The sequence below is a fragment of the Lagopus leucura genome, unplaced genomic scaffold (genome assembly GCF_019238085.1).
Source record: "Lagopus leucura isolate 7727_CA_CO unplaced genomic scaffold, USGS_WTPT01 Super-Scaffold_100002, whole genome shotgun sequence".
Classification (NCBI taxonomy): Eukaryota; Metazoa; Chordata; class Aves; order Galliformes; family Phasianidae; genus Lagopus; species Lagopus leucura.
In genome coordinates, this window is record NW_024962263.1 from 71502444 (window position 1) to 71512927 (window position 10484).

Below are 10484 nucleotides of genomic sequence, written 5' to 3' on the forward strand. Positions count from 1 at the left end.
AAAGCGGGGGAAGGATGAAGAGTAGGGAGGGGAAAAGTATTCTAAGCATTAAGTGCAGACTTCACATTCCACTCCTGTTGGCTTCACAGAGCTCATAAATCAAAAGTTGGGACAGATGGGTCTCACCAGTCAGGACACGCACTGATGGACACTATATTTCACTCTGAGGCTCACTTCCCTGCAAAGGGGTGAATACGACAAAGTTCTGATATGAAAAAAAGTCTGTATTAAAGAAAATTGCTTTTATTGTAAACAAAGTATAAAGTACAACATAAGAAATGTGCAAATCTTTAAAGTAGTCACAAAAGAGCGTATCTAATACACTATTTTCAAATGGTTCACGTTCTGATAGGTGTCCTCGACATAATATGATAAAATAGAGTGAAGTTGACACATTATTTGTCACAAAATATACAGCTTTAATTCTAAGCTGTGTCTTTACTGCCTTGTTTAACTTTTCAAATCACAACTTTCTAATTTAATACAATACATAACATATCCATATCTCATTTTTAGTATAAACCATCTTTCAAAGAATAACATGGTCAAGAACCCTAAGGTTCCTGTTTTTCTCTCTCAGTCGACCCAAGTAGCTTACAGTTTCACTGTTTTTCTTAAAAGTACACTGTATCTGCTTATGAAAAATGCAGTGGTATGGAATTTGAGAGGGTACGAAGGAAACTGTAAGCATCACAAAAGCAGAAGCACCGTACGATGCCTCAGTATAACCAGTTGTAATAATCACAAAGCTTTCAAAAGAAGCCAGGACAATGTTACAAAGCCAACGAGGATTCACAAACATTTCACCCCCCCGCCTCCTACTGCCTACAGGGTGCCTCTCAGCACCCACTGAAGCCCTTTCTGGGCAGCAGCACAAAGCTGGTGGCCCCAGGGCACATGGCACCAATTGTAGGACAGGCCCCACAGCTCCCAGAGCATGGCACCGACCCACCTGGACCACTGGGCCTGGAAATCTACTGGGCCCTCCTACCCAGAAAAGGCAGCACAAGTAGGAAAACCAATTTGGATCACCTCTGGCACATACACCCTGGGCTTTCAAGCCTGTGCCTGCACATTGCTGTCTATCTAATCTGTGCCGTACTGGCGATTCACAACCAACAGTTAAAATCTGTGCTGGTCTCAAGCATCAGCCGCAAACCTTCAGCAACACTGACGCTTGACTGATATATATATATATGTATATAGCATATATGAATAATCTGCAAAATTCAAAACCTGCACAACGCCTTCTGCTCTGCTCTAGAGCCTTCCCTTTCTCTCCTTACCAGTGCAAAAGACACCCTCCATTCCAGCCAGCCTGAGTCTCTCAGCCCCACGCTGTGTCACTGCACACAGACCGCCTCTGCCTCCCTGCAGCGCTGCCATCAGCAGCTGGCACTGGAGAACCACAGACCTGCAGCAAAAGCTTTTTTTTTTTTTTTTTTTTGGTTTTTTTTTTTGGTTTCTTTTTTTTTTTTTTTTTTGCTTTTTTAACCTGGCATACCCCAGTGACAACAGTTCATCAGCCACCTTCTGACCAAGTCCCTTCACTGTGCAGCCACCGACGGAGGCGGCACGGCGATGTCATTCAGCTTGCTCACTTCCATCTGCCAGTTGGGCAGCTTCTTGGCGGAGAGGTGCCGCCGCGCGTGCTTCGTCAGGTGGTCGCTCCTCATGAACCGCCGCTCGCACATGGGGCACGCAAACTTCTTCTCCCCCGTGTGCGTCCTGCGGTGCCGGGACAGCTCGTCGGAGCGGGCAAACCTCCTCTCACAGCCCTTCCAGCTGCAGCTAAAGGGCTTCTCTCCTAGAAGAAGGAAAGCCGTGAACACTGAGCAACCAACGCTACTGGCTTGACTGACAGCAGCTGGCTTTTCGAAAAAAGCACTTCCATTACAACCAAGCTTCATATAAATCTTACTTACTTTCATATATATGAAATTTAAAAACATTTAAACATTGCAGACTCACTATCATCAATACTAAGTAGTGCAGGAGGCCTGAAAAGTCCTCCGAAAAACAAACTGAGATGCTCCCTATGCCTGCACACAGGGCTGATTTTAGCTCCGAGCCCCATGGGTGCCACAGATTATGGTGCCTTTGGTCAGGTGACCAAGTGCTCCCCCTTAATGCAACCCATAACGATGTTGGTCCCGTTCCCATGTAACGGAGCTCTGGCAGCACATCATGAGTCTCTGTGAAAATGCACGCCCCTCTTTTCACTACTGTGAATAAGAGCTGAGACATGAAGTTGTTCAGAGATAACCAAAGTGGGAATAGCTTTGATTGGACACTTGCTTTTGTTCATGAAAGAATCCCTTTAAGTTAACCTTAACCTACTTCTCACAAAGGCATTCTTGTGTAGAAGCCTAATAAGGCATCTGTAACTACAGAAAAGCCTTTTCTACATTTGGGCAGGGCCTTGCTTCCAATGCTTGCAAGATATGTTGCTGTCTGCCTTTTGACATGGAGCAAAGCCAGCACAAACTCCTGAATCAACTTCCCCCCGGGGTATTTCCTCTCACAGATTAGGTGGCATTACAGTGCACACAATGAGAAAGAAGCCTTTCATTGCTGCCCCACAATATGCTCTATGAACAAACCCAGTAACTACGAGATTCTTAACAAGTAGTGCATACAGCCGCAACGTCATGTTAACTTTTAACAGCCCGAATGAGTGACCAACCTGTGTGTGTTCGGACGTGAGCCTTCAAATGGGAGCTCTTGAAGTAAGTTTTCCCACACCCCGGGTAGTTGCAAACATGACTTCTTATTCTCGAAGAATCAACCGGAGGAGCAACTTTGGCTCCAGAAGGTGCAAAGCCAGGAGCGGGGGCAATAGGAGAGAGCCTCGTGCCATTTGGGCTGAGGATCGGAGCCTTCGCGCTCGGCACAACTGGCTGGGGCACAACAAACATGACAGCGCCCTTGGGGACCTGTGTGCCCATGAGCACCATGGGCTGGCAGAGCGCAGGTGGCCGGCTGGCTGCAGCACCAGGCACCACAGCAGTCATGACAGAGTTGCTGGTGGGCAGTGGGACCATCTGGCAAATGACCGGCAAGGGGGGGGCTGCGTTTCCCAGGACAGAGCACGGGGCTGCCATCGGTGCTGGCTGCTGTGCTGACCCAGGGACAGATGGATGCCTGCTGACCACAGGCTTTGTCGAGCGCTCAGGGCCAACAGCTGGCTCTGCAGTTTCTCTTTCTGCAGCTGGCAATCGTCTGCTTTCATAACTCACTCTGCTCAGTGCCGTAGCCGAGCACTCTTCGTTGCTGTCCAGTTTGCTATCAGTGTCCCATGCAGCACCATCCTGGTATTTCAGTACACTGGCTGTTCTCGCTGGGCAGGTTTTGCGATTGCAGAGCTGAGCATCGGCCGTGTGCCGAATAACGCTGGTTGCTTGGGCCTTCAGGGCTCTGGGCGCGTGCGGCTCAGCCTCTCCTCGAGGTGTGGGGGTGGTGTGGGACAACTCCAGGTCGGATGGGCTGTACGGAGGGGTCAGGCACTGCAGGAAGAGGCGAGATTAGGGAGACATTTAACAACCTGCTGCCACGCGTTACCGACTGCTGCCTCACAGACACAGAGAAACGAGCTTGCACATGGTAAGCACTTACAAATGCGGGGATGGTGCTGAAGTCTGCCACTCCAGGAAGCAGGGTCTCATCGCTGTCCTCTGACATGTCAGAGGCTGGGGTGATGGGTCTCATGTCTGCATGTTTCTTCAGGTCAGTCTTCCAGTTGCAGCTCATAGAAATCAGGGCCTCAACAGCCTCGTAATCGCCTTTCTCAGGGGTGTTGTTCCAGAAATACTGAGCATCTCCCTGCTTCTCAGTCATCATCGCCATTTCTTCTTCCTGTTTGGGTCAGAGTTCAATAAGCCTTTAACTCGATGGTCTCGGCTAGCTAACAGCATGGAGCGCCTCGTGCAGGGAAAACGTGCATGATGACACGGGGTACAGCTACACTGCCCTCCTGACAGGATGCCTTCTTAAGTCATCTGTGGGGAAATCTGCCATTTGGTGAGGATGACACAGCTCCTTGAGGCCAAACAACTTCCCCAAACCTTAAGCAATAGTTCAAGTTATTCCATATTGTTGCGGCTGAAAGCTTAAAACGACAAAACGCAACACGGGACGGAGCCCAGATCCCCCCTCCCGCCGCACCCTCCTTCCGTTCCCGCTTCGAACCCCCGCTCTGACCCGCGGCTACGAGAAGCCCAGGGCCGCTCCCTTCGGAACGCGTCAGCCGCCACTCGGTGTTCCCACAGCGCTCAGGAGCGCACGCAGCCACGTTTACAGCCGTGAGGACGGCAGCTCGGGGAGCGGCACGTCGGGACACGCACGGTTTGGCAGAACGCCGCGCGAAACAGAGCCGCGCGCCAAGAGCCGCCGGCGGCATAGCTCTGGGGGATCTCCGTGGCGCGGGGCAGCGCCGAGGCACGGCCGCACAGCCCGTCCCCGCCCCCGTCCCCGCCCCCATCCCCGGCGGCCGTTGGGCGCGCGCCACCGTCACCTCGGCGCACCCCGCCGCCTCGCCCCGCCCCCGTCCCGCCCCCATTGGCTGCCCCGGGCGGGGCGCGGTCGGGGCGGGGGCACGCGAACAAAGCGTGATCGGCGGCTGCTGGGAGCGCCGCGCGCCGACCTTTCCCCCAGTTCGCCGCGCTCCCGCCCCCGCCCTCAGAAGGAGCAGGAAGGGAGCTGCTCAGCACCGCGCCGCATCGCACCGCGGGGATGGGGCTGCGGCCACCGCGTCCGGTGGCGCGGCTGCTCGCAGTACCGCTGCCCAACGCCCACAGCTCAGCCCGTCCCGCTGTCCGGAGCTGGACGCCCGGCTCCCCGCCCGCGGTGCCGGCGGCGCCCCCCGCCTCGTACCCTTCGCTCACCCTCACGCCGCCGCCCGCCCGTCCGGCCGGCCCCCGGGCTCTGCCGGTTCCCCCGTCCCGCCGTGCCCCTCCTCCTGCGCGCCCCCCGAGCTGCCCCTCCCGCAGCCCCCGCTCACCGCGCGCCGTGCCGGGACCCCGTGCCGCCGCCGCCGGCCGTGCCCACGCCGATTTTCCTCTTTTTGTCCGCCGCTCCCCATTCAGGTGGCGGCGGCTCCAGCGCCCCGCGCGGGTGGGCGGGGCGTCGCCTGCCCAGCAGCCAATCGGCGGCAAAGGTGTGTGAGGCGGCAGCCAATGGGCGCGGGGCGCCCCGCGCGTGATCGGCGGCTGCCCCGCGGCGTGGCCCGGGTGTCGGCGCGGCGTGGCTCGGGAGTCGGCGCGGCGTGCGCGCTCCCGCCGTCATCCCGGCGGCTGAGTCAGTGCATCCGGGCGGGGGCGGCCGCCGCCTCCCCGTGAGGTCACGCGGCCCCCCGCCCCTCCCCGCGGCGCGGAGGTGGCGCCGGGCTCCTCGCGGTGGCGCCGGGGGGATGCCCTCCTCCCCGGGTTCCCCGCCGCTCGCGATCGGGGGGGTCACGGCTCGGTGCGCGGCGCCCCGGCTGTGCGCTGCGGCATCAGGGGCACTGGGGAAACGCCCGCGGAGCGGCGTCTGCTCTGCCCGTGTAAATGAGTGCGGTACGCAATGTGAAATGCTGTTCGCCTTGTCGGTCTGCTGCTATGGCAAGGTACCGGCGGTATGTGCCGCCGAGGTGGTGGTGGGGTAAGGGGCTGGAAGTAAGCAACTCTTTGCGGCTTCTCACAGAAAAGACGTGGAAGTGCTGGAGCGCGTCCACAGAAGGGCGGCAAAACGGAAGGGTCTGGAACACAAGTCTTACGGCAGCGGCTGAGGGAGCTGTGATCGTTCAGTGTGGAGAAGGGGAGGTTCAGGGGAGACCTCGTTGCTCTCTGCAACTGCCCGAAGGAAGGTTGTGATGGGCTGGGGACGGCCTCTTCTCCCAGGTAACAGCGATGGGATGAGAGGTGAGGGCTGCGTGCTGAGAGCAGTGCTTGGCTGGGAACTGGGCAGCGAACGCTGACAGGAGGCGGTAGGGATGCAGCCAGGGCTGAGGGACCATGAGAAAGAGGGGGCTTCGTGCCAGAGGGGATAGATAGGCTTCGTGTGCCCAGATCCCTGAGGCCCTGCCATCCTGGTGAACGTGTCCTGGAGCAGCATTTCAGGCTGCTGGGTTGAACTGGGAGGAGCAGCCCCCAGAAAGGAGAGACCAAACTGTTCTTTGGCTCCTGCCCCCCGTGGGAGCTCCGTTCCCCACACATCCCTGGCATCCATGGAAGTAAAGCTGCTCATTTTGCTGCAACCCCTCCCGTGTGTGTCTGACTGCTCTTTCCTTCCCCTCTCCTTTCCTGCTCTGCAGGCTAAGACTGTCTACAACCACCTCTCCCAAAAATAATCCCTGCTTAAGAGGCTGGAAAACATGACAGTTTATCTTCATATGCAGAGCAGAACTTATTTGTAATTAGCTTTAAAGCTGTCGTTTATTTTACCAGCCTGATTTCCACACCAGGCGGATCGTGCATGGCTGGCAGCGCTGCATTCCTGCCCATCCTACACAACCCATCATCACATGGATGCATTCAGCACAGAGTTGCTCATGGCTCCATCTTCTCTCCAGAGTGTTTTGTCTGCCCCCGAGTCCATGCAGCCACCATCCTGCCTCGCCTGCGGGTCACTGCGTGGAAAGCTCCAGAGAGTGTTGGCAATGCTGTTGTTGACGTGGCTGCCATGGGGGTGGGGAGACTCAGACACCCCTAATAAAGCCTGAGGCAAGTGAGAGGCACTTCTTTTTGGCAAATGAGCAGTTTTCAGTTTAAAAATGTTTTTCTCTTGGCAGCCAGTGGAAGCATCTGAGCTACGGCTGTCAGATCAAATGTGTGCTTTCCCTTTGACCTCCCAAGGAACATAGGGATGTGGTTTTATGCCATCTAGGAGCAATCTGATGTGTTTGCTTTTCATTCTGAAGGTGTTTAGGAGTTTGACATTTAGCCCTTGTGGGTTATTTATTTATGCCTTTTACACTATATCTTATGTTTCCTAGAAAACCACTTGCCCAGCCTGCATGTCGTATATTTTTGATGTGGAAAGATGTGGGATTGGGGTGATAAATGAGGAAAGAGAATTGGCAACAAGACTAGAAAATCACTGGCCAACTAGGTAACTTCAATCCTATCCAGCAGTCTGAACCTGAATTTCAGCATGCTCCGTTACCTGTAGCTTACCTTGGCTTTGTCATACAGAATTTACAAGGAGCCGTAAGTGGCTCCTTTATCCTAGAGTCCAGCAAGAAGCTGTGTTGCACTTATGAAAGGGCATGAATGATTATTTTAAACCTCCCATGTTGGATGAGTACTTTCTATGGGTGTTGTGGTTTAATTAACCATTTTGAATATAACCCAATGATCAATTTAAATTACTGTTAAAAAAAATCAGATACTTAGAAACTGAATTGAAATTAAGCACTACAGAGTGAGCTTGTGCAGCTGACAAAGCCACCTGTCCATGCTGTGATAAGTGTTTTTCCCGATGGAAGCATTAGAAATACATTTGTTTGCTTTTTCATGCCCAAGCTGATCTTACTCGTTACACAGTGACTAAATTGCTGCATTTCCAGGATAAATTCCAGAGGCAAACAGATGGTGGTGTGAACAGAGCATTTTGTTTGACATACTAATGTGGTATGAATCTCAGCAGGGACTTTCCTCCTCCTCAGAAAGGTAACAGCATTTCTGCACCTCAAATATTTTGATAACAGTCATATGAATGAAGTCATATGAACTTTTCTTTAAGCCTACCTGCATTTTCTGATTTTTGAACTGTTGAATAGTTTCATCCACACAAAGCAGACAAAATAGAGCGAAGCTATCAGTAAATGTAATATTGCAGGAATAATTAACTGTGATGCCAATATTTGATCAACTCCCAGTGCATGTGTTCATATTCAAGCAAGTGAATAGTTTCTGAATAGGGAAATGCAGGTGGAGAGTGCAGGCAGTATGTTCCTCATACAGTACAGGCTGTACTGCATCCAGTTTGACTCCCTGCACCCAGGACAACCCTCCAGTATGTCTTGGCAAGCCTTGAGTTCTCACATCCCACTGCCACCTCCTGTCAAATGACTCTCCTCACATCATAGTACAAAATACACCACTGGTGTGCTGTTAAGCAATCACCTCACTGTTAGTAATTGATTTTTTTTCCCTTGAGTCATCACAGAACTAAGGGTGCACTTTAGGGACCTGTGGAGCTCAAGGCCTTGTGTCTCATTTAAAGAGATGTCATAAGAGTCATGGCTTTGCCACATAGATAGCTCTGATAGTCTTTGGCAGGACAGCAAGAATTGAGCAATACTATTTTTTTTATTATTATTATTAGGAAAAAAAAAAAAAGCCTCTGTGAAAGCCTGTTTTGGTGCTGCAGAATGCAAGTATCTCAGTTCTATCAGAGTGATGCAGGGCTGCAGGATAGATCCCTGTTTAATGTCCAGACACACAGTGTGTAAGTAGTGATGATTTTGTCAGTGGCAGGGAACCCCAGCAGTGAGACTGCCCTCATGATGAGAAAAGCTTGCCTAAAGAGTTTGTTAGGTGTGGCAGCCCCTGGACTTTGCCAAAGCTACTCAACCCTGGAGGCTTTCATGCAGGTAACACAGGAGCTGGTCGGTGGGACTGGGAGGAGCAGTGATTATGTGGGGATTGTACAGGGACCGGGAAAGGCATTTGTCTTTGGTTCTCCGGTTGTTTCAGTGCCTCAGGCAGAGGCAGGAGATGGCACAGAGCACACAGTGTGCAACTTGTCCTGACCGCCTGCATGGCAGCAGGGTGTTGGCATCTGGCTGCTCCCTGGACTCCTCCCTGCGGCTCGCTTTGGTCCTGCAACCCAGACTGCAGAGCACACACCTCATTCCTGAAGCTCAGCATGGCAGTGTGTGCCTCAGCTCTGCGTCTCATTGTTGGAGATGTACACTTTGGTCTCAAGGCTCACTGCTGTCAAGATTCAAGTTCCTCTGTCCCACAGCATCCTCGGAGGCACGCTGCACCTCAGTACCACCAAGACTTACTCTGCAGGAGCTGCAGCAGCAAGGAGGGGGCTGTGCGAGCCATAGCAAAGTGCAGAGTGATGCCCTGACACCAGGGAGGTTCTTTTGGAAGAAGAGAGCACTGGTTTGTACCTAATAGGTGAAACATGCATTACTGGTGGCATCTTCTCTGCAGACTGATCCTGAGTAGCCAGTTATGAAGCAGTTAAAGGATAGGAAAGACAACAGAATTGTTAGGAAGAGGGAGGCAATATAGTATAAAAGGTACTGGAAGATAATTTGGGTTTCTTTAAACTGTTCAGTCAGTATTACTTCAGGAGTTTCCTTCTTTATGGAGAAGGCTGTTCTCTTTACTGAGGCTGCAGCAAGTAGTGAGAGGTGTAGCTTGGAATGGAATGGAAATGCCAATAGATTTGCTGTATTCTGTGTGCTTACTTTGCTCTGGGATCTGTTATGTCTTCAGCACAAGTACACGGTATGTAAATGTAAGTAGTTCAGTACTGAATGTAGTGGTGATGTATGTAGCAGTGCTCTGTAAATGTTTGCCTGTAAGTCGGTGTGTTTTGATGTGCTGAAGCAGGGAGAACTGCTTCAAACACAGCTGAGAAGTATTTGAGTTAGGCAGCTAGTTGGTAGTTTGAGTCCTGTTCAACTTGTGATTGAATGGAGGAAAAGGTCAGCTGAGCTTTTAAATGTAACTATTAATGTTATGTTACAACGGGACTTATATAAAAATGTTCTGTCTGAAGGTGTACTTATATTCCCATTAGATTTGCTTCCTTTCTAAATTCTTCCCCTCCTGCTTCTGTCCTTGTATTACACTGGAGAACAAGGAAGAATTTGGGATGTAGTTCTGCCTTGCTCTTCAGGCTCTGCCTTCCTGAGCAAACAACCTGGCAGCTGTGGCCTGAACTACTGGTCTTGAAAAGATCTGTGCTATTTATTGCCATGTCTGGTAGATCAGAAATGGGGGAAATTACCAATGAAAATATCACAGAATCACAGAATCACAGAATTGTAGGGGTTGGAAGGGACCTCCAGAGATCATCGAGTCCAACCCCCTGCCAAAGCAGGTTCCCTACAGCAGGTCGCACAGGTAGGCATCCAGGCAGGTCTTGAACATCTCCAGAGAAGGAGACTCCACCACCTCCCTGGGCAGCCTGTTCCAGTGCTCCGTCACCTCACTGTAAAGAAGTTCTTGCTCACATTTGTGCAGAACTTCCTATGCTGCAGTTTCCAGTCGTTTCCCCTCGTCCTGTCTCCACTCACCACTGAAAACAGTCTGGCCTCGCCATTCTGCCCCCCACACCTTAGATATTTATAGACCTGGATCAGGTCCCCTCTCAGTCTTCTTTTCTCAAGGCTGAACAGACCCAGTTCACTCAGCCTTTCCTCATAGCAGAGATGCTCCAGGCCCTTCACCATCTTCGTGGCCCTCCGCTGGACTCTTTCCAAGAGATCCCTGTCTTTTTTGCACTGGGGAGCCCAGATCTGGACGCAGTACTCCAGATGAGGC

General features: G+C 52.2%; 1 protein-coding gene and 1 long non-coding RNA gene across 4 annotated transcripts; one reads left to right on the forward strand and one right to left on the reverse strand.

The window, feature by feature from the left end:
- Window positions 1-221: 221 nt before the first annotated feature.
- Window positions 222-5101, reverse strand: KLF10 (Kruppel like factor 10). 2 transcript variants are annotated; one of them, XM_042869183.1, is made up of 4 exons: window positions 5000-5101; window positions 3616-3855; window positions 2687-3506; window positions 222-1807 (listed from the first exon to the last, which is right to left on the reverse strand). In XM_042869183.1, the coding sequence occupies exons 1-4, from the start codon at window positions 5078-5080 to the stop codon at window positions 1548-1550; spliced, it is 1401 nt and encodes a 466-aa protein (XP_042725117.1). In that variant the 5' UTR covers window positions 5081-5101; the 3' UTR covers window positions 222-1547. The 2 variants fall into 2 exon arrangements, with proteins under 2 accessions (XP_042725117.1, XP_042725118.1); XM_042869184.1 differs by lacking the exon at window positions 5000-5101 and adding an exon at window positions 4201-4362.
- A 349-nt stretch (window positions 5102-5450) lies between these two features.
- On the forward strand, window positions 5451-9716 carry LOC122178833. 2 transcript variants are annotated; one of them, XR_006178483.1, is made up of 3 exons: window positions 5451-5552; window positions 5680-5876; window positions 6423-9716. It is a non-coding gene; the product is annotated as an uncharacterized LOC122178833 (long non-coding RNA). The 2 variants fall into 2 exon arrangements; XR_006178484.1 differs by having other exon boundaries at window positions 6440-9716.
- Window positions 9717-10484: the final 768 nt, after the last annotated feature.